Raw genomic sequence first — 18,360 nt, forward strand, 5'->3', positions numbered from 1 at the left:
CAGCCTGACCTGCTGCCACATAACCTTTGCCCACTAGCGATGATGTAACTCTAAGCGGCTTAGTGGGCAATGTCGGAGCCTTTAGAGACGAGGCCGAAACGGGTGACAGATAGCCCGCGAGCGTCTGTTCAACCCGTGGCATCGCTCTATAACCACGCTCTCCCAGCCCCATCACGTTGCCATAATATAGTGAATCAGGGCCAAAGAGGCGGGTCGAATACGGGTGATTCCACGATCTCGATAACTCATCATGGAGATCGGGAAAATACGGAAGGCTCCGACGTGGAGGTGGTTGCTTCGGCCGCAGAAAGCGTTCGTCTAACTTGCTTCTCTGCTGCTCAGACTGTTTTTCAGCAGGCCAGTCGATTTTTAATTTATCTACTGCCCGCGTGACCACCTCCAAAAGCTCCTCATACTGGGGCGACAGGGGTGGCGAATCCCCAACAACAGTCTCCACATCGACCTCCTCAGAGGACGAGAGGTGAAGAGCTGATCCCTCACCCTGGGGGGAAGAAACCGACGAGCGTGCTTCCGAACCCAGGGCTTGGGCGCCGGATCTGGCAGATGAGGAAGGAGATAAGGACTGGCCCGTCTCCATTCCTTCTGACAGATCCACCTGCGAACCCCACGAGTGCAGCAGCCGCTCTGCCTCGGCAGAAGCGGGGCCAGCACCGCGAGGAACGCTGGTGAAGGCTCCCTCCTCGAAGAGAGCCCTCCGGGATCGAAGCGTCCGCACTGGCAAACGTTCGCAATGCGGGCAGCCGGCCCCCTCGAGAGCCGACTCAGCGTGCTTCGATCCCAGGCAAGCCACGCACAGTCTGTAACGCGGCTTGAAATCGCTCTTCAAATGTTTGGTCTTTTGCTTCTGCTTAGGCATATTGAGCTGTTTTAGCGATCTTTTTAAGCTAAGGGACAGACAACAATAAATAGGACCAACAGGACAGACTTTTGCACATGCACACACAGAGCGCTTGCTGACAGATTCGAAGCTGAAGCCAGCTGCACGGCACGTGCTTTTATAGCTTCCTGGTCGCTACGTCACCCCGCCCGTGACGTCACGCCTTTCCGATGGACTGATTGCACACAATATTCAGAGTCGGTCTCGTCAGGGACGTTCCCCAAAAGCGTTTCGACGCAGCTCGAGTTCCTAAAAAGGAACTATAGTTAGAATACATTTCAAATTTCCATTTTTTTTTAATTAAACAAATATATATATAAAAAATGAATCAATAAAATATGATTTACATTATTAGATCCTTCCAATCTATATACATATATATATTTTTTTTTGTGGAATGCTGAAATCCACAAAATACATTTCACAAAAGAAGTGCATGCAATTTATAGTAAAGAGATTAAAACAAACACAAATCATAAATCAGTCCAATTCGGGAATGAATAATTTAGGCTGATTTCTAAAATCAATGGTTAAAAAAAAAAAAAAAAAAAAAAAAAAAAAAAATTTGTTCTCTGATCCAATTACTGAGCTCAAATCACTGATGTAATGGTACGGTCAACTTAATAGATTTTAAAATAGAGTAAAAGATTCCTTTTGCAATAGGAATTCAAAATACCCCATCTCATCTTCTTCCTTCAGAATAAAGAAACTCATACATATTTGGAAGAATATGAGAATGTAAACAATGAACATTTTCATTTTGTAAATGAATTTGGGGGAACTGCAAAAGACTTACAATTTCGTGGTTATAATGATTTTTTGATAACTAATGTTATTCAACCCACAGGACCGAATCCCATTCTGAATCCCACATGCCAAGATGAAATTTACAAAAAGTAAGGAAAAGGAACCCACTGCCCCTGGGCAAGGTAGATATTCATCTATATACATCTTCAGTAAAATAAATAAATAAAAACTCTGAGAACTTTTTCAAAATCCGTTGATTCAAGCATTAATCACAGCTTTTAAAAATCTCTTTTCTTTCTTCAGTGGCCATTAAGAAGCGATCTAAAGTCCCAGGAGTAATGATCACACAGTTTGTGGAGAAAATCCCAGCTGAGAAAAGTCATCCTGACTTCTCTCGCAAACCCATCGCCTTGACTATTCAGGAAGGTACAGTACAGCAGGTCAAAGCATCTTCAATGCTGAAAGAACAGACATAATGACTGAATTTTCAGAAGTACTTACACAGACTTTGTTAAACCCTCTCACAGGAAAGCTTGCCGTTTTCAAAGCCATCGTCACTGGAGATCCAACACCAAATGTAACATGGGATCGAAACAATGGAGATCTATCTGATCCTGAAAGATATGTTGCTTCGTATGATCCAGTCTTAGGAGAACATCAATTACAGGTGCTGTATTGTCTGCTATTTGTTTAATAGCATTAATGTTTCATTAAAAAATCGACTTGTGTTTTGAATTCTAATGTAATTGTAATTTTTAAAGGAACAGTTCTTACTTACAACTGTTCTATTATCTATTTAAACCAATAGAGTATTACTGTATTACTAAAAAAAAAATTGTGTTGCTCAATAGATGCCCAATGTTGGAGTTGATCAAGCAGACACATACAAATGCTATGCAAGTAATGAATATGGACGTGCTATAGTCACAGTCACACTCAACGTGATTGAAGGTCAGTACAAAACCTCTAACAATTGTACCTGGGAATTTTGTGGCAAACATAAAGTACAATAAAAACAAGTGAGTCATGTATCTGACTTGTTTGCGGTTTCTCTTTTTTCAGTTGGGTTCAAGAAGACCAAAGCAATGCAGGAGGCACGATTAGGTCTGTTTGCATTTAAGTCTTGAATAAAGCAATAAACAACAAAATATTTTAAATGCAACATTCCCCTGCATAATAAAGATGAATAGTGCAACTATATTTCCTTTCAGAGCAACGAGAGAAAGCAGCAGCCGATTTAAAAAGGACCCTGAGGACCCGGTGAGTTCTTGCTGATCATACCAATGATGGTTCTAGCACAACTTGCATTCTGAATGGCCTGTTGATTTGTTTTTTGAAATGCAAAAGCAGCTGCATGTGTCCAGCCTGACCCTGGATTTACCTAGAAGGGGTGTTCATGGTGTTTTGTGTTTTCACAGAGTCGAACAAAATGAGGAAAGGAAAGATGGAGAAGTTGATGAGAAATTTTGGGAACTGTTGCTGAGTGCTGATAAGAAGGAGTATGAGCGCATCTGCGCTGAATACGGGGTGACTGACTTCCGCTGGATGTTGAAGAAACTGAACGAGAAGAAAAAGGAAATAGAGGAGCAGCAGTCGCAGGTGCATTTCAAATAAACGATGAAAAATGATTATGTACTGTTGAGGGATATGCATATACCTCATAAAAAAGAAAGAGTTTTGCTAAGGCTTAACCAAATCCATCAAACAAAATAACAAATGTCATAGTTTTCAACATATAAATACACTGGCACTGGAAATGAATGTGACGTGTGAAATATCTCACTGGTCTCTATTACTATTTTTGCTCAAGAAGTGCATGTGCTAAATGCCTCTGTAAATCTAGCCCCCGAGGTCTCTTTTGAAAGTTTCGAAAGTATATTTTTAACTTGCTTTTCCTCCAACAGTACATCGAACACCTGAGCAACCTGAGACATATTGAAATCAAGACGCCTGGATGTGCCGAATTTGAATTTGAGATGGATCTTAAAGATCCCAATGCCAGAATCTTTCTCTTCAAGGTTAAGCAATAGACACATTTTAATCACTTCATTTTGCAGCTAAAAATACTTTATGAAACATATCCATATCTTATTTTTATTTTATTTATTTTTTGTCACAGGATGGTGTTATGGTTCCATTTAACATTGATACAGATGAGAAGCATTCTCTGCGTCAAGTCGGCAGGAAATTCATCTTTAGCATATATGGCTTGAATGCAGAAGATGCTGGATTGTATCAAGTCGATATTGAGGGGGTCAATGTATTCTCCACTGACTTTAAAAGTGAGTTTAAGAAATAGCTTTCCATAATATTTACATTAAAGTGTAACATTAAAAGGATATACGATAATTCTGTCAGCATTTACTCAGCCTCACATTTTTCCATCATGTTAAGGAATTATTTCTTCTGTGAAACACAATATTTTGGAGATTGCCTGAACTTTCCATAAAATGAAAGTGGATATTGATATATGACATAAGATATGTGATTTATGTGCTGAGCAACCTGAAACTTAAATTATACACTGAAATTACCACATTAGTTTTCAGGTCTTACCTGCACTTGGATTCAAATTTAAAACATTCAAATAAAGGAAACATTATAAGTCAACAGCTATTTAAAATTCTTTACTTGGAATGGAGGTTCGTGTAAAAGATCTCCTTTTGTGTTTCACAGGAGAGAGAAAATCCAGTGTGATGTGAGATCTGAACATGAATTGTAATTTCTAAATGAATTATGCCTTTATATGTAGGAAAACTATTTTGAGTGCTGACTACTATTCGAAATATACTTTTTCTCTTGTCATATTGGTCACACTTTATTTTAAGGTCCAATCCTCGCTATTAACAAACTATTAACTATGATTTTTGCCTTAATAAACTCATAATTTGCTGCTTATTAAGAGTTAGTAAGGTAGTTGTTAAATTTAGATATTGGGTAGGATTAGGGATGCAGAATATATGTTAATAATAGGCATGCTAATAAGCAACTAGTTAATAGTGAGAATTGGTCCATATAATAAAGTGTTACCATCCTATTAAAATATTTATTTGACTTGAATAAAAACAATGAATGTATATGTTCACAAAATACAGTTTTATGTTAAAGCATGCTTGTTTTTGCCTCTACCTCAACAGTTCCAGTGGTAGATTTCTTGGTAAAGATTCAGGAAGTGAAGGCTGTGGAAAGAGAGGATGCCGTGTTTGAGTGTGTCTTATCTGCTCCGCTCCCTAAGATCTCTTGGCTAGGGAAGAACGTTGCCCTGGAACAGGGTGAAAAGTATGACATCTCTGTCTCTGAGGACATGCTAATCCATAAACTGGTGGTGAAGGACTGTATGCAAGTGGATAAAGGCATCTATGCAGCTGTGGCTGGGATGAAGTCCTGTAACGCCTGGCTGATAGTGGAGGGTAAGATCAAATTTAGACATCAGCCACATTTATCAGATCAATTGATAAACACGTTAAAGTGTGCTGATCCTCGCATATACAGTAAAAGCCACATGAGAAATATTAATTAACTGATATCATAGCAATTGACACATTTATCTCCGAGTTTATTGATTCAAAGTAGATTTGATTAATAAATTCAAAATTAGAATCTTCTGTTCACAGGCAAAAGTTTTGATTATTCGAATGAATGAACAATTAAATGAACATTGATTGCTGCAGCATGGACCGACCTGACAAGCACTAATAAATAATTAATTTTGAAACCACAAAAATTGACAATTTCAATAAAATGTTTTAAATCTAAACGAATAAGGAGCACAAAGGAAAACGCATTGCTTGAATTGTTCAAATTGTCATTTATGTACATTAATTTATTGAGAGCAGGACGTACGTGTGCAGTGACATGTAGACATCCAGCAAGTTTCCACTCAATGACCAGAATATTAACACCTCATTCCTATGTTGGTCTGACCTTGGAACAGCTGACCCAGATCCGAACCAGAGGGGCAAGAAGGCAGCACGCAAAACCACTCAAGCAGGAGGTGGAGGCGCAGACCTGATCAAGATTGCGGCAGAACAGCAGGAGAAGCTGCAGAAGGAGCACAAGGAGAGGATGGAACAGATTCAGATTCAGGCTGAAGAGGCTGCTGCCAAAGAGGAAGAGAAACCAGCTGAGAAAATAACTGCTGCACCAGAACCACCAAAACCAAAAACTAAACCTAAACCCAAACCCAAACCCAAGCACAAGCCTAAACAAGAACCCAAGACAGACTCTGAAGCCATAGCAGAAGAGCCAGAGCCAGAACCTGAGCCAGAGGTGGAGGAGGAACAATCAGAATCAGAGGAAGCTGCTTCACCACCACCAGAGGAAGAGACTCCCAGTGAGGAGCCAAGGAAGAGAGTGAGAACTGGGCCCTTAGTCCCAGACAACATTATCGGTAAGATTACTTACCATTTCGATTAGCTGATTCTTTTGGCAACATATATGTTTAACTACAGCAATCCTGTAATTTTTAAATTCACTAATTAGAAATAACTCATCAAGTCTTGGGACTTCATCTGTTGAGTTGTTTCGCGAAACCTGTGAATGAACTTACCAGTTACCAGTTACTCTGTATTGATTTAATTTACTAAATAGAAAGGAATCAAATGTCATTCACTCATTAATCAGACTTCACTGGTCATGCTGTATGGTGCTGATTCACTAAAAAGAATCGCCTCCTAATAGTCATTGGTTTGGGAACTGAACATCTCTGGTCATGCTGTATGTTTATGATTCACTAATAAGAACCAGTTAAATAAATCAATAGCTTGGAGGATATGCTTTACTATTTATGCTGTATGTTTTTTAAATCCCTAAGCAGAAAATGGTTATTTGATTGAGACTTCTCTGGTCATGCAGCATTTTTCGCCCTAAATAGTAATGCTAGAAACACTTTCAAAGTATTTTAGGATGGTGTTCCGCCCATATCAGCAGAAACATGCATGTGCGACAAACAGATTTTTTTCCCCAGCCCTGTTTTCTGTAGATCTTGCCAATGCATAATTTTTCTGATGACATAAGTTTCAGTTTGATATAACCTTTAAACTCTTGTTAATGTACCTGTTGTTCAGATCCGGGAGTTCACTTCACCAGTGGACTGTCAGATGTTCATGCCATCATAGGCCAGTCAGCTGAAATGATGTGCAAACTCAGCAGTGAGAAGTGTGATGGCATTTGGTGTAAGGATGGAAAAGAGGTAAGCCCAGGTTGTTGATGCTCAAAGTCCCAGTGTAATAATTAATAATACCCAAATAAATAAACATGATTTAGCGACTGTATTTATTAAGTGATAATTCTGTTGAAATATCTAGATAACATCCACAGATGATCTGAAGATTGTCAAAGAAGGAACAATCCACAAACTAATTGTATCAAACTGCACAGAGGACCATGGTGGAAAGTACCGCTTTGAGGCAGATGGACGTAAAACTGAGGCGATGTTGGTCGTGGAAGGTAATGAACATTATATGTACAAAAAAATAGGGGTGCATTTTCTGATTAATCAGAAAATAAAATAAAAATAAACTCTATTGTATATTGTTTTTCAGACCCACCAAGGATGAATCAAGATGACTTGGCCAAGTTCTCAGAGCCTGTGTTAATCAAGGTTGGCCAAAAAGCAACCTTCAAAATGGACTTTGTAGGTCGTGAGCCAATTAAAGTGCAATGGTACAATGAGGGTGAGGAGATGCTTGAGGATAAACACATCAAGATTGAGAAGTCAGGCAGTCACAGTCGCCTTCTACTTGTGAAATGTCAGCGCAAAGACAGTGGAGAAATAAAGCTGAAGCTCAAAAACGAGTTTGGAACCACTGAGGCCCTTTCAAGACTCATCGTTCTAGGTTGGTACATGAAAGGCCGTGTAATATTCACATGTAATTAAGAAGAATGCTGTTTTTATATAGTAAAAATAAAATATAAAATAGCCTGTCCTTAATGGAATTTACAAATATAATCATATTTATAATCCACAAGGCATTTGTATACATCGCCTTGAACAAAGACCAACAATAACTTAGTATTTCTTTCTTGAAATTCAGATAAACCCACCAATCCAATGGGACCTGTTGAAGTATTAGAAGCCTCAGCATCCTGTGTGGAGTTCAAGTGGAGGCCCCCAAAGGATGATGGTGGTTCTCCTATAAAAAACTACTACATTGAGCGTAACCAAATTGGACGCAACACCTGGGCGAAGATTGGAAATATCCCTGGTGAGCCCCATTATAAGGACACTGACGTGGACCTTGGAAGAAGGTACTGCTACCGCATCAGGGCCGTGACTGCAGAGGGCACCAGTGACGTTTTTGAGACAAATGACATCCAGGCTGGCACCAAAGGTGAGGTTGCATGTGTTTAGATCTTAAATAGAGAATTAAGGTTTCACTGTAAATGTAAGTAAACACTTATCATCATAGAAACTGTTCCATTTAAAGGATTAATTTTTTACAGCATATCCTGGACCACCATCTACACCCAAAGTGGTCAGTGCCATCAAGAACTGTATCACTTTGGCATGGTCCCCTCCCACCAACACCGGTGGAACCAACATCGTTGGCTACAATATGGAGAAACGCAAACGGGGCAGCAACTTATGGGGTCAAGTGAACCCCCCTGATGAGCCAATCAAAGGTTTTCTCATATTTTGCAGATCTTAAAGTGCTTTTGATCTGCCATTTAGTGATTTCTATAAAACATGCCTGGTTCTACTTACCCTTATTTCACTCATTGTCCTCTCCAAGGAAAACAGTATGATGTGAAAGATGTGGTTGAAGGAATGGAATATGAATTCCGTGTGTCAGCCATCAACTTCTCTGGTGCTGGAGAACCAAGCACACCCTCTGAATTTGTGATAGCCAGAGATCCAAAAAGTAAGTCAACAATACTTAAAGAGTTATCACATTAACACAGATGTTGGATGTTCAAAACTTGCTGGAACAAAGAACAAATTAACAAGAAAAAAAATCATAATTCTACAACTTGAACTACCTTGACCTTTTTGTGCTTCAATTTGGGATTTCAGAACCCCCTAGTAAAGTCACTGACCTGAAAGTCACAGATTCCACCAATACCTCTTTGTCTCTGAGTTGGACTAAACCAAAGGAGGAGGAAGGTGTCCAGGATGAAGCTAAAGGTTATTTTGTTGAATTAAGGCCAGCTGAGAACACAGAATGGGGTCGCTGCAACTCTAACCCACTCATTTCAACATCCTTTACAATTCTTGGCCTTAAATCTATGGCTATGTACTGGGTCCGAGTGGTTGCAACCAATGAAGGAGGTGATGGGGAACCCCGAGAACTGGACAACTACATCATTGCCATGCCTCCACCTGGTATATTATGAATATATATTTTTTATAATGTGTACATTACCTGTCAAACGTTTAGATGATACATCTCTACCAGGCACGTGCACACATAGACATGAAAGGGGGCTTGAGCACCTGCCCTTTTTATTCCTGGAGAGAAAGTACCCTTTTTTCTGGGATGCTTTTTTTTTATTTTTGAAAAATAATATATATTTCAGTTTGCACACAGCTTCCCTGTCAAACAAATATATTTATTAAAATATAGTATCTAAATATCAGGTCAGGAGTTCTGAAGCGCTCCCTCTCCCCCGATTGTTAAACCCGATTGTATTGCTTCCGCTAAAGAAAATTCCGTCTCTATGGTTAGAATCCTGTGAGTCCATAGCAACGCTCTGTTTTTCATGGCAAAGGTCTGTTATACTCCGCACAGCGGTCTGTTGGTTATAACAGACCGCATTCTACATCGGAATTCAACCAAGCCATGTAATAAAATAAGTTAATAAAATAAGCATATATCACCACCAGGTGATATGCTTTAGTTATTTTGTTTATCCTATTTACCTGCATTTCCCTGTCAATTAGATGCAAATGTGCGCATTTTAACGAGTTGACGCCTAATTTGCATACAGAACGTCCCCACTTATTGACTTACATCAAGAGTCTTTCCCCCTGAAATTTAGAAATCTAAATTGGTGAATTTAGAAGAAATCTACAGATGCAAACAGATGGAGGATACACTCTAAAAAATGTAGTAAATCTGAGTAACTTCATCTGGTACATTAATAAATAAAACTGAGTAGAAATAAGTTAACATTAAACTTTAAAAATAACAATATTTATAAATTAACTATTTAAGTAATTTAACTTTTTTTATTTCCTCGAAACCTTTATATAATAGTATTCCATACCACCACAAATACATGCATGACATTGGCTTTTATTGAATTTTTACTCAATTATTTTGTTAAGTTTTATTTTAAAGTGTTATGTATTCTAATAACACCAAAATAATTAAAACGATGTAGTGCCTTTTGCAAAAATAAACAAATTATTAGTAAAACACGCCCCTCTGTTTGATGCAGTTATTTAGGTAATTCTAAATATGAAGAGTTCAGATGAAAAATCCTCTAAGTGCCATCTGAAATTTCCTTCAATAATGATCATTTTTATCAAGCTTGTATGTTTATGTTCACTTATTTCACATTACTGGCAATGAAAATTACCTATTAATTGTCATTTAAGTTAAATTACTGAACTTAAATACGAGCTTGAAAAAAAAAGCTCATAAGAAAATTTCAGATGGCACTTAGAGACTTTTGCATCTGAACTCTTCATATATACTTGAAACTAGTAGCATAGAAAATGTTTTCAAAACATGCACATTGTGGAATGGTTTCCTTTGCTGCTCTATAAACCTAGTGAATACTAAGGAGACCATGGTTTCTGTGAACTGATTATTTTGTAGACATCTTTTGAAAATGAAACAATTGCGTGAGTTTGAGGAAGATAAAATTAATTAACTTTTTAAATTATTTTTTTTAAAAGGAAGTCAGAGTTGCGTCAATATATATATATATATATATATATATATATATATATATATATATATATATATATATATATATATATACACACACACATACTTTTTTGTTTAAAAAAAAAAAAAAAAACTAATTATGAGAAGTGCCCTTTATTTCACTTGAGCCCCTGCCCCTCAAAATGTCTGTGCACGTCCCTGATCTCTACATTTACATATCTTGTGAATTTTAACATTTAAATTACATTTATGCATTTGGCAAAAGCTTTTATCCAATGTGATTTGAAGACTTTAAAAATTTGCATGAATGCTATTTTTTTTTTAATAAATATAAATTGTACCAGTATTTTCTTTACAAACTAAATTACCAAAAAAGGGGCTTAGTATACATAAGAACAATTTTTTTTAAAACATCCTATGATGCCCCACACATTTTAGTTGAGTTAGTTGAGAGAAGTACATAGTTTTATAGAAGGCTTTATTATTAATCAAAATTTTGGAAAATAGGGCTGATAAAAATGTGCATGTGTGTCCAAAGTTTTGACTTGTTGTATTTGTTTTACATTTACATTTACATTTAATCATTTAGCAGACGCTTTTATCCAAAGCGACTTACAAATGAGAACAATAGAAGCAATCAGACCAACAAGAGAACAACAACAGTATACAAGTGCCATGACAAGTCTCAGTTAGTCTAGTACAGAACACGTAGCCAGGGCTTTTTATTTATTCATTTGCTTTTTTTTAAATATGAAAGACAAGAAAAGAAAGAAAGAAAAAAGTTTTCAATAATTAATAATCCGTTTGAATTCACTTTTTTTTTTACTTTAAATCTCATTACATGAAGAATAATTTGCAACTCCTCAAATCTTCTTTTCAGTAAGGCCAAATTTCACCAATCGCAAAATGAAGAGCTTTATGGTCATGAGAGCTGAAAATTCTGCTCGGGTCAACATAAACTTTGAGGTATCCCAAAGCTATAGAACAAAATGGTAGTATTTAATAAACAGACAATTTTCCATCCTCAGATCACTTTTCTACTGATTTTAATAAAATATGAACTCGCAGGCTTCCCCAGTGCCAACTATAATATGGTTGAAAGATGGAATACCTGTGTCGAAACGTGTGACCGTGAGCAATACAGATGGGATGTCCCAGCTCCTGATTCCCAGTGCTGAGCGTTCTGACAGTGGGATCTACACCATCACTGTCAAGAACATAGTGGGTCAGGAGACCTTCAGTGTTGAGATCAGAGTGACGGGTGAGAGATACAGATAAAAGCCAAGCGCATCAGGCCTGAAATCTAATTTGCTTAGTATGATTTTGCTCGCAGAATGTCTCTCCGGATAAACATACTTGTACGTCCTGGAACAACATCAACCAATCAGATTTCAGGGCTAGACTTAATGCTGAGTCTTCAGCAACTTTTCACTCAGATTTTTTCAGTGGCTGTTATTATCCGTTCCAGGACCAAAAACGTGTTTATCAAGGAACACATACTACTTGGCAAAATTTCTAGTATAATAATGAGGACAATTATGGATTGTGTGGATACCTGGCATGTTTGCAGATGATCCAAAGCCACCTGGCCCAGTGGAGCTGGAAGAAAATGTCCCTGGCACCTTGACAGTTTCTTGGGAACCTTCTCCTGATGAGAAACGAGATAATCACTTGCATTATATGGTAATGAAACGGGACTCCATCAAACGCACCTGGCATACAGTCGCTGACCGCTTGTTCAACAACAACTACACAGCAGTCAACATCATGCCAGGAAGGGAATATAACTTTCGTGTGTATGCCAAAAATGACATAGGCCTTTCAGAACCTTCTGAGTCCCTAACATGGGGCATTATAAAGAAGAAAGGTGAGCTGGCTGAGACTTCTACCTCTTTTGATTTGCTCTCCATAAAGAATATTAAATGTACTCCTTAAGATTATTTGTCCTATTTAATATGTTCTTATCTCCTGCAGAAAAGTTCAGCCTCAACTTAGCCCCATCCAAACCTTGCAACTTTGACTCTGCTCCCATTTTCACGGTTCCTTTGAAAACGCACACAATCCCAGAGAAATATGAGTGCTTCATGAGCTGTGCTGTGAAAGGCTACCCCACACCTCATGTCACCTGGTACCACAACAATGTTAGCCTTAACACTGACACCAACTACTACATCACTAACACCTGTGGTGTTTGTTCCATGCTCATCTTGAGAGTCGGTGCCAAAGACAATGGAGAATACAGAGTAGTAGCAGAAAACTCTTTAGGCTGTGCTGAATGCAGCACACAGCTGACAATCTTAGGTATGTTTACAGAATATGTGTGAAAACACCAGCTGTAGTTTGACTTGGTCTTATATAAGTGTACATACAAGTTGAGCTACATTTACACTTGTGGAGATGCTCTATAAATAAGTCTCTCTCTCTCTCTCTCTCTCTCTCTCTCTCTCTCTATATATATATATATATATATATATATATATATATATACAGTATATCCCTTTAACTGTCACTCTGTCCCGTATATGGGATGCCTACATTTACTTCACTATATTACAATTAAATCTAATCTAATCTTGACAAACTATATATCGTTGGAAAGGTCTAAGACTCTCAAATATATATTTTACCAATGTTTTTTGTTAAAAAATTATGTTGGAAAAGTAATATAATATAATATAATGGTGTGTAATTTATAATGCTCTAAACATTCTGATTGGGAAAAGTATTAAAGGTATTAAATCCTTAATTAAATTTAATTTCTGCTTTTTAATTTTCAGAGTGAAATACCTATGACATCTGGAAGACTCCATTGACTCATCTGCTAGGCATTTTACATTTATTAAGGTCTACTGCACATTTGATTTAATTGAGTCAAGTACAATATTTTGTTCATATCAAAGCATTTATGCAACTTTTATCAGTTGATCGTTGTATTTCCTTGTCTGTAAGTTGCCATCATTGATTGCCGTCACTAATAAAAAGGAGTGAATTAAACGTAGTGCCACAAACTTACTGTTGATAAAACTTTATAAGCCATACAGTGGTGACAAATATTGGTCTCCAAATGTATCTTTTACTATTATGTTTTATGTGACCCCACTAGGGCAAATGTTATAAACACTTAAAAGTGAAAACAAGTTACATTTGCTCTTATTAGCTAGTAAACCTGCTTGCAAATGTCAGTGCTGTGCAATAACTTTCCCTGTAAATATTTTAAGTTGCCCATAAACCATGATCATAAAATATCCCTTCAACCTCCAACCAGCAAGGATTGTTGAAATCTCCCCATTGGTAAAAGCATTTCCAAAATCAGTACAGAATATGTTACTCTGAGGCATTTTTATGTCACCAAATGCAAGAAAAAAAGGCATAAAAGTGTTTTATTTTTCATAGACCTGGCCTTGATTCTTGCTTTATAGCTTTCCATTATTAACTTTCCCCTACAGCGACGAGAGTGCATGCTGGTAGTAAATGGAAAATGCATATAAACCTGATGGCAGATGTCTGGGTTAGCATGTACTGGGGTCAGAGAGGGACTAAGTCATGTGGACAGATGGCAGTGCCTCTGCAGATGGGGAATTGCCCGCTAGTAGATTGAAGAGATTTAAGTGAACATATATGTGAAAATATGCCAGCAGACAACAAGAAGAAAGCATACATAATCTAGTGCTATTATGTCAAATGAAAGTAGTGCCTGTCCCTAACATTATTTGCGGATGAATCTGGAGTTTGAGAGAGCAATAAAAGCTTTCAAAGTTATACTAGGCTTGACCAAGCACAAAAACTTATACTAGCCTTCCAAACATATGTGTCCTTTCAACTGCATATACACAATATGTACATATTAAAGTTTTTATTAAAAACAAATAGAAATATATATTTAAACTAACTGCAGGACAAATGAACTTTGTCATGTGGGTTCTGGCTATAATTTGTAAATGCATAAACAAAACAACAGTGAACTAGATAGCTAGATAACAGATAACTGACCAAAGCAAAACTAGACAGCTGACTGCACAAATTAACAAAGATTAACTCAAGTGTGGTTTATTGATTCTTAAAGCTGTTTGTCTGATTAAGTACATGATATATTGTAACAAGTTTAACTGTCTGTAAAACCTAAAATATGCATTATTTTCAAACTGAAACATCAAAACACATTTTATAAATGAATTCCAATTTAATATTGTCAAATGAAATGTTTTGGCAAAAACAACCATGTTTAAACATTTTCAGTTTTATTATTCATTAAAGAATTAAAAAGTATGAACATTTTCTAAAGTTATAATTTGTTATTATAAACCATGCATGGGAAAATGTGCAGTCAGTTTTCATAATGACCCAGAGGGGTTGACTGAAGCATAATAATCAGCTCTGTACATTATCTCAATTATTATATGACTTCTTACCAAATATATAAATAAATTGGAATTAAATACTGAACTGAGTTTAAACTATAAATGTGAGAAGGAAATTATTAATGTAAGAAGAAAGAGACTGCATATTCATATAAAACACATGAAACTAGCACAGTCAGTCATGTAGGGACAATTATACCGTTCAGTATATATATAGTATATATCTCACACACACACACACATATTTACACATGAATTTATGTATAATATTTGTATAATATTATTGTTTAAAGAATTGTCTTATGCTCATCAGTTTTGCATTTACTTGATCAGAAATACAGTAAAAATAGTAACATTGTGATTGCCATTATAGCAAGTAATTTATATTATTGCAATTTAAAATAATGTTTTATTATTATTATTATTATTATTATTATTTGAATACACTTTAAAACAATTTATTCCGGTGGTGGCAAAGCTGAATTTCCATCTGCCATTACTCCAATCTTCAGTGTCACATGACCCCTTCAGAAATCAATATAATTTTCTGATTTATTAATAATGTTGTAAACAGTCGTGCTGATAAATATTGTTTTGGAACCCATGATACATTTTTCAGGATTCTATGATAAATAAAATATTTCGTAACATTGTTATTTTTTTTTTTTTTGAAAGAAATTATTACTTTTATTTAGCATGGATTCAAAAATATAATTGGCTAATCAAAATTAGTTATTTCTGAGAGCAGCAAATTATTACCAAGCAACAGCTACTATAGGGACAGGTAATGGCAAATAATGATATATGCTTTTTTTAGCAATGACATGCATTTTGAGCCTTGCTGTGATTTGATATTGAAGGCGCAATATGTAATTTTTCTGCTTTAAAAATAGCAGAAATCACTATATCTATGTTATATATATTTTTTAGTTGTGTACTTACATTATCCCGAAAGTTTCCACAAACTTTCAAATCCGGAGAAAATTATAGTTTAATTAGAAGACACGGCACGTTTCTTTATTTCCGTTTTGTCGCCCCTTCTATGGCGTCATATAAACTTTGACCCCTCTAGTTTATCTAACTTCCTGCGGAACCCGGCGGATCTGCCAAATACAAAGGTGAACAGAAGCAAAGACGAGACGAAGAAGAAAAAGTAGTAGCTAGCCTTGATCGAGACTATTATATTTTATATTTATATTGTTTATATTAGTATTTATACCTCAATCAATAACTTAGTTATGGATCATGATTATGCTTTGCCTGCTCGTTCTGTGAAGCGCAAACGTACGGGTGAAATAAATGACCTGAGAAGGTCTTGGGACAAGAGAAGCAACAAGACACGGGTAAATATTGGAGTTGCATTTCCAAGATAGAGAGAGCTTCGTGACAAGCTGAAACTACAGAGAGATGCTTGCATTCTAATAAACAGGTATGCATCCATTCAGCTAACTAACGTTATATCTATCCGTATATTTTGTGAAACGATGATGTCTTGTGTAAAACGCAGACGGACTAGCTCTCATGTAGAGTATAATGTAAATCTATATGTGTTCTATATCTAGCTGGATAAAGTAGCTTCAAATGCAGTTCACTATCTTGTTCGATATCATAGTATAAACGTAATTATAATTATTAACGAAAGCGAAAACCGTGTTTTTAAAAATATATTACTACTAGCTAGATGGAATATTGATTTGATAGCGGTCTGATAATTCATATATCTCTCCGTTCGAAAAGGCGTGATTGTCAAAATACTAGGCTGCTGCTACTGTAGGTGAAGGGAGACCGCTGACAGACCAGGCTCTTGTCTTCATGACAACAATATCTATACTTCATGTTGAACATAAATATAAAGCCTACTGATAAAGGACACCGTCAACAGTATTGACGGCAAAATAGACTATGTTTGACAGGTGCAATATTTGAAAATCTATAATTATTTATTTATTTTTTAAATTACATTTATATCTGAATTTATGTCAACCTATAGACTTTCAAACATCAAAATGTCATGATTTAATATGTATTGGTGTACAAAATTACATATAAACATATTTTCCTATTATATTTTGCCTGGAAACGCTTCCAACACGCTTGCGTGTCGCGTGAAAAATAGGCGTCGGTTCTATTTCTAGCATGCACGCGTTTGAGACGCGCGGCTCACACAGGCAGTCTGCAAGCTCTAACCTATTAACATGGGAGCCGAATTAAAAACTGACACGCCACGCAGCTGAGACGCTTGCGCCAACCATCCAGTGTGTCGCCGGCCTCAGTTAAAATGAGTGAGGAATGTGGGGAGCGACAGAGCGCATGTTCCAATGAACAACAACTCCCATGAGCCTACGCTCTTTCCCGACGTCATCAAAGTACGTCTTATGTTATTATTTTGATTGAGTGACCCCTGGTGGCCAAAAATTCCATACTGTACGTTTAAACTGACACTTCTTAAGGCAACCTAGGGTTAACTGCCATGGTCAAGGGTTCAGATATAATAGGAACTTCAGCCTGTTCCTGATTTAGCACATATGACCATATTTGGAAGTGCTATAATACTGTTTAACTGTGAATGCATTTTGTTTTTTTGTAGTTGGCTTTACTAATTGAGTTCTATTTCTAGAACGTGAGGCACACATAATTCATTTCCCAAAACATATTGCTGAATAATACAAAACATCAGAGCCTCAGACTGCTTGCCTCTTTATTTTGGAAATGACTAATTAGAGAGGTCAGCTGTAATTTACATAATAGGAGTCACACTGTCCTCAGCATTGTTTGCAGCTGCCATAATATAATTTATTAATAAATCAGTCGGAGTCCTCGGCTTTTTAAGCTCTAAATAAGTCATATTAAATATATGGTCATATTAATATTTAGAGAAACATAATTTATCCTCATATTCTCAATTAATATACACACACATCTCACCAACTTAATACACCATCTCAGAAAAATCTATTACTTCTCCATGATTATTTAGGGAATTTTATAACATGCAGAGAGGCTTGAAATTTTAATCAGGACATAATGGCAGAAGTCTTTGTAGTCACCCTATCCCAACCATTTATTTCTGTATTTATTCAAGTTTGCAGTTTTTTTTTTGTTTTTTTTTGCCTTCCATTTTAAAATAAATTATATATGTCACAAAATATTTAATAGGTGCCCCTTTATATTCCATTTCCCAGGTCGTTTCTGTATTCTTGTCTCTTTTGCTGTGCATCACACCACAAACAGATGTTTAAAAATCTCTTATCATCCTGAGGACTTCGTTTTGGCCCCCCTAAGGGCCAAGCGATGTTCATGCCTGCCTGACAGCGGTCAGAATCTATTGGTGTTATTGCTGGGGACCTTAAAACACTTGTCATTACTCCTCATTGCTTCCAGCCTGTGTTAAGAATCAAATATATTCAGTTTCAGTAGGAGGACTTTCCAGCCAATCCCACATGTCCTCTTGTGAACCCGAAGCTTGGCATCTTAATGAAATTAATATATTGAATTTTCTGCAGTGATTGATATGCTACAT

General features: G+C 36.6%; 1 protein-coding gene across 1 annotated transcript; it reads left to right on the forward strand.

The window, feature by feature from the left end:
* Positions 1 to 1,736: 1,736 nt before the first annotated feature.
* LOC132151624 (immunoglobulin-like and fibronectin type III domain-containing protein 1) lies at positions 1,737 to 14,026 on the forward strand. Its single transcript, XM_059559866.1, has 23 exons — positions 1,737 to 1,827; positions 1,949 to 2,071; positions 2,173 to 2,312; positions 2,497 to 2,596; positions 2,708 to 2,749; positions 2,857 to 2,905; positions 3,064 to 3,244; positions 3,550 to 3,663; positions 3,765 to 3,927; positions 4,783 to 5,055; positions 5,580 to 6,035; positions 6,712 to 6,836; positions 6,952 to 7,093; positions 7,189 to 7,482; positions 7,681 to 7,977; positions 8,090 to 8,269; positions 8,380 to 8,508; positions 8,661 to 8,969; positions 11,363 to 11,448; positions 11,551 to 11,743; positions 12,053 to 12,349; positions 12,457 to 12,783; positions 13,260 to 14,026. Exons 1-23 carry the CDS (start codon positions 1,779 to 1,781, stop codon positions 13,262 to 13,264), a joined length of 4,074 nt encoding a protein of 1,357 aa, XP_059415849.1. The 5' UTR covers positions 1,737 to 1,778; the 3' UTR covers positions 13,265 to 14,026.
* The last annotated feature ends 4,334 nt before the right edge of the window (positions 14,027 to 18,360 follow it).

This window comes from Carassius carassius, chromosome 10 (assembly GCF_963082965.1).
Source record: "Carassius carassius chromosome 10, fCarCar2.1, whole genome shotgun sequence".
Classification (NCBI taxonomy): domain Eukaryota; kingdom Metazoa; phylum Chordata; class Actinopteri; order Cypriniformes; family Cyprinidae; genus Carassius; species Carassius carassius.

Coding starts and splice junctions, on each gene's coding strand:
- LOC132151624 (XM_059559866.1), top strand. CDS start 1,779: ATGAAATTTACAAAAAGTAAGGAAAAGGAACCCACTGCCCCTGGGCAA. Junction 2,313..2,496: donor TAGGAGAACATCAATTACAG/GTGCTGTATTGT, acceptor GTTGCTCAATAG/ATGCCCAATGTTGGAGTTGA. Junction 6,036..6,711: donor AGTCCCAGACAACATTATCG/GTAAGATTACTT, acceptor CCTGTTGTTCAG/ATCCGGGAGTTCACTTCACC.